This window comes from Trachymyrmex cornetzi, unplaced genomic scaffold (genome assembly GCF_001594075.2).
Source record: "Trachymyrmex cornetzi isolate Tcor2-1 unplaced genomic scaffold, Tcor1.1 scaffold1152, whole genome shotgun sequence".
Classification (NCBI taxonomy): domain Eukaryota; kingdom Metazoa; phylum Arthropoda; class Insecta; order Hymenoptera; family Formicidae; genus Trachymyrmex; species Trachymyrmex cornetzi.
This window is the reverse complement of record NW_017295711.1, coordinates 63,221-65,479: the sequence shown is the minus strand read 5'-3', so window position 1 is coordinate 65,479 and position 2,259 is coordinate 63,221. Positions and strand designations below refer to the sequence as shown.

At 33.6% G+C, this 2,259-nt stretch overlaps 1 protein-coding gene across 1 annotated transcript; it reads left to right on the top strand.

Moving 5' to 3' along the window:
- Positions 1 to 755: 755 nt before the first annotated feature.
- On the top strand, positions 756 to 1,678 carry LOC108764789 (uncharacterized). Its single transcript, XM_018513171.1, has 3 exons — positions 756 to 848; positions 935 to 1,274; positions 1,431 to 1,678. The coding sequence occupies exons 1-3, from the start codon at positions 756 to 758 to the stop codon at positions 1,676 to 1,678; spliced, it is 681 nt and encodes a 226-aa protein (XP_018368673.1).
- Positions 1,679 to 2,259: the final 581 nt, after the last annotated feature.

Genomic DNA, 2,259 nt, shown 5'->3' with positions numbered 1-2,259 from the left:
AAAATGGTACAAAACTGTTTTGTTCCCCTTGATCCAATCTATGTCCCCACTGTGTTTCAGTAACATTTTCTGAGACACCCTGTATATATATATATATTTTTTTGGTAATTATTCAGTTTAGCTACCCCTCAAAAATCAATAAAAATAGGCTTATTCGATGCGTTTTTGCATGAAATGAAAGAATCTGGCAAAAAAAGTGTCGCTCTGCCCTGTTAGCCGAGATATGAAGCGTTAAAGTTCGAGATTGTAGAGGTTAGGAAATCTGTCACTGCGCGAAATACTGCGATGGAAGCATGCATTGCGGTTACCTTTTTCATATTCTGTGACCTCATGCGCATGCGTTTAGCTACTCTTTGGTAGCTAAACGCAAGCGCATGAGGTCACAGAACACGAAATTTAAAATCACTGTAGAACAAATACGACGCAACGTTTGACAAACGCGAAATCGTACAGCAACAATGCTAGGCCTGCTCGAATTCGGACATTTGACATTCGACAGAGAGAAATTGATTGATTTTTTAATTCAGCACGGTGTGTTAGTAGCAAAAATCAAGTGTAGCGAATGTGGTGATGATATTTACACTAATAAAGAAACATTAATGTATCGATGTAGAAAACGGTACTATGTAAAGAATAAACATAATAAACAAATCACAAAACGTTGCGAATTTTTCAAAAGCGGCAGAACTAATACTTGGTTCCGTAAAAGTCATCTTGACGTGGGAGCAATATGTAGAATTGTTGCGTGTTTTTTAATGTTGCAACACCTACGTCAAGATCGTACGAAAATTGAAGCTGGCATTGCGTCGTCGGCTACAATTGTTGATTGGTTCAACTTCTACCGAGAGGTAATTATGTTACTTATATTTTCAGAATTATTGTAAATGTAAAAAATATATAGTATGTACAAAACTAATGTTATTTTTTATTACAGGTCTGTGTGTTCTGGACTGACATACATAGTGAAAAGATTGGTGGTCTAGGACACATAGTTCAAATTGATGAAGCAAAAATTGGAAAACGAAAATATAATTGTGATCGACTTATAAAAGGTCAATGGATCTTCGGGGGATACGAGCAAGGGTCGAAAAAGATGTTTATTGTACCAGTTGAAGATCGAACGGAAACGACACTCTTGCCAGTAATTAAAGAATGGATATTGCCAGGAACAACTATTGTATCGGATTGTTGGAAGTCCTATGATTGTTTAAACAATGAGGGCTTCCAACATCTGACAGTAAACCATTCTTACAACTTTGTCGATCCTGAAACTGGTAAGAAATGTTTAAAATTATTAATTTATTAACGTATTACAATAAACAACTAGGTTGTACAAAATGTCATAATTTATATATTTTACTCATTGTTTTATTATAGATAATATTCATATTTTGCAATAATTTATGTTGTAACAGTTTTTAAATTTATAGGTGCACACACTCAACACATAGAGCACGTTTGGAGAGAAGTTCGGGGAAATATTCCTAGATATGGAAGGAGAGAATATCATTTTGAAGGATATTTGGCCGAATTTCTCTTTAAACGCGCCTATGATTATGCTGAGCGGATCGAGATCTTCTTCGACATCATTGCGAAACTGTATCCTCCGATGTCAGCGTTTAATGACCAGCCAGTAGTGAACAAAAATGAGGAACCAAGTACCAGCACAAAAGATTAAATATAGATATTTATGTATATTTTTTACACAGTACCGCTTTCGACATCGATACCTTAATGTTTCTCTATTTATGTTAATATCATTACCACATTTGCTACACTTGATTGTATTTGTTAACACAACTTGCTGAATTAAAATATTATTTTCGATTTCAATGAAATTTGGTTCGTTCGACGCGCTTTTGTGTAAAATGAACGAATTTGGCAAAAAATGCGGCGGTCGGCCTCGTGAACCGAGATATTAAGCGTTAAAGTTCGAGATTTTAGAGATTAAGATATCTGTCATTCCGACTCGCTGCAGCGCTATATATACGTAAGGTTTATTCTTTTTCAGAAGAATTCTGAAATAGTGCAATAAGTTGGAGTGAGACAAACTACAGCTGTCTCATTCTAACTATTGTATGTACTCCAGTTCAGAACTTAAAGACTTATATATATAAACATTATATTTACATATTCAAATATATTGCATTATATTTTAACATTATATTTACATATTCATATATATTACATGTTATTTTTATAAATATATTTATACATTTTTCATAAATATAAATAAATATTCATCTTATAAAATAAGTC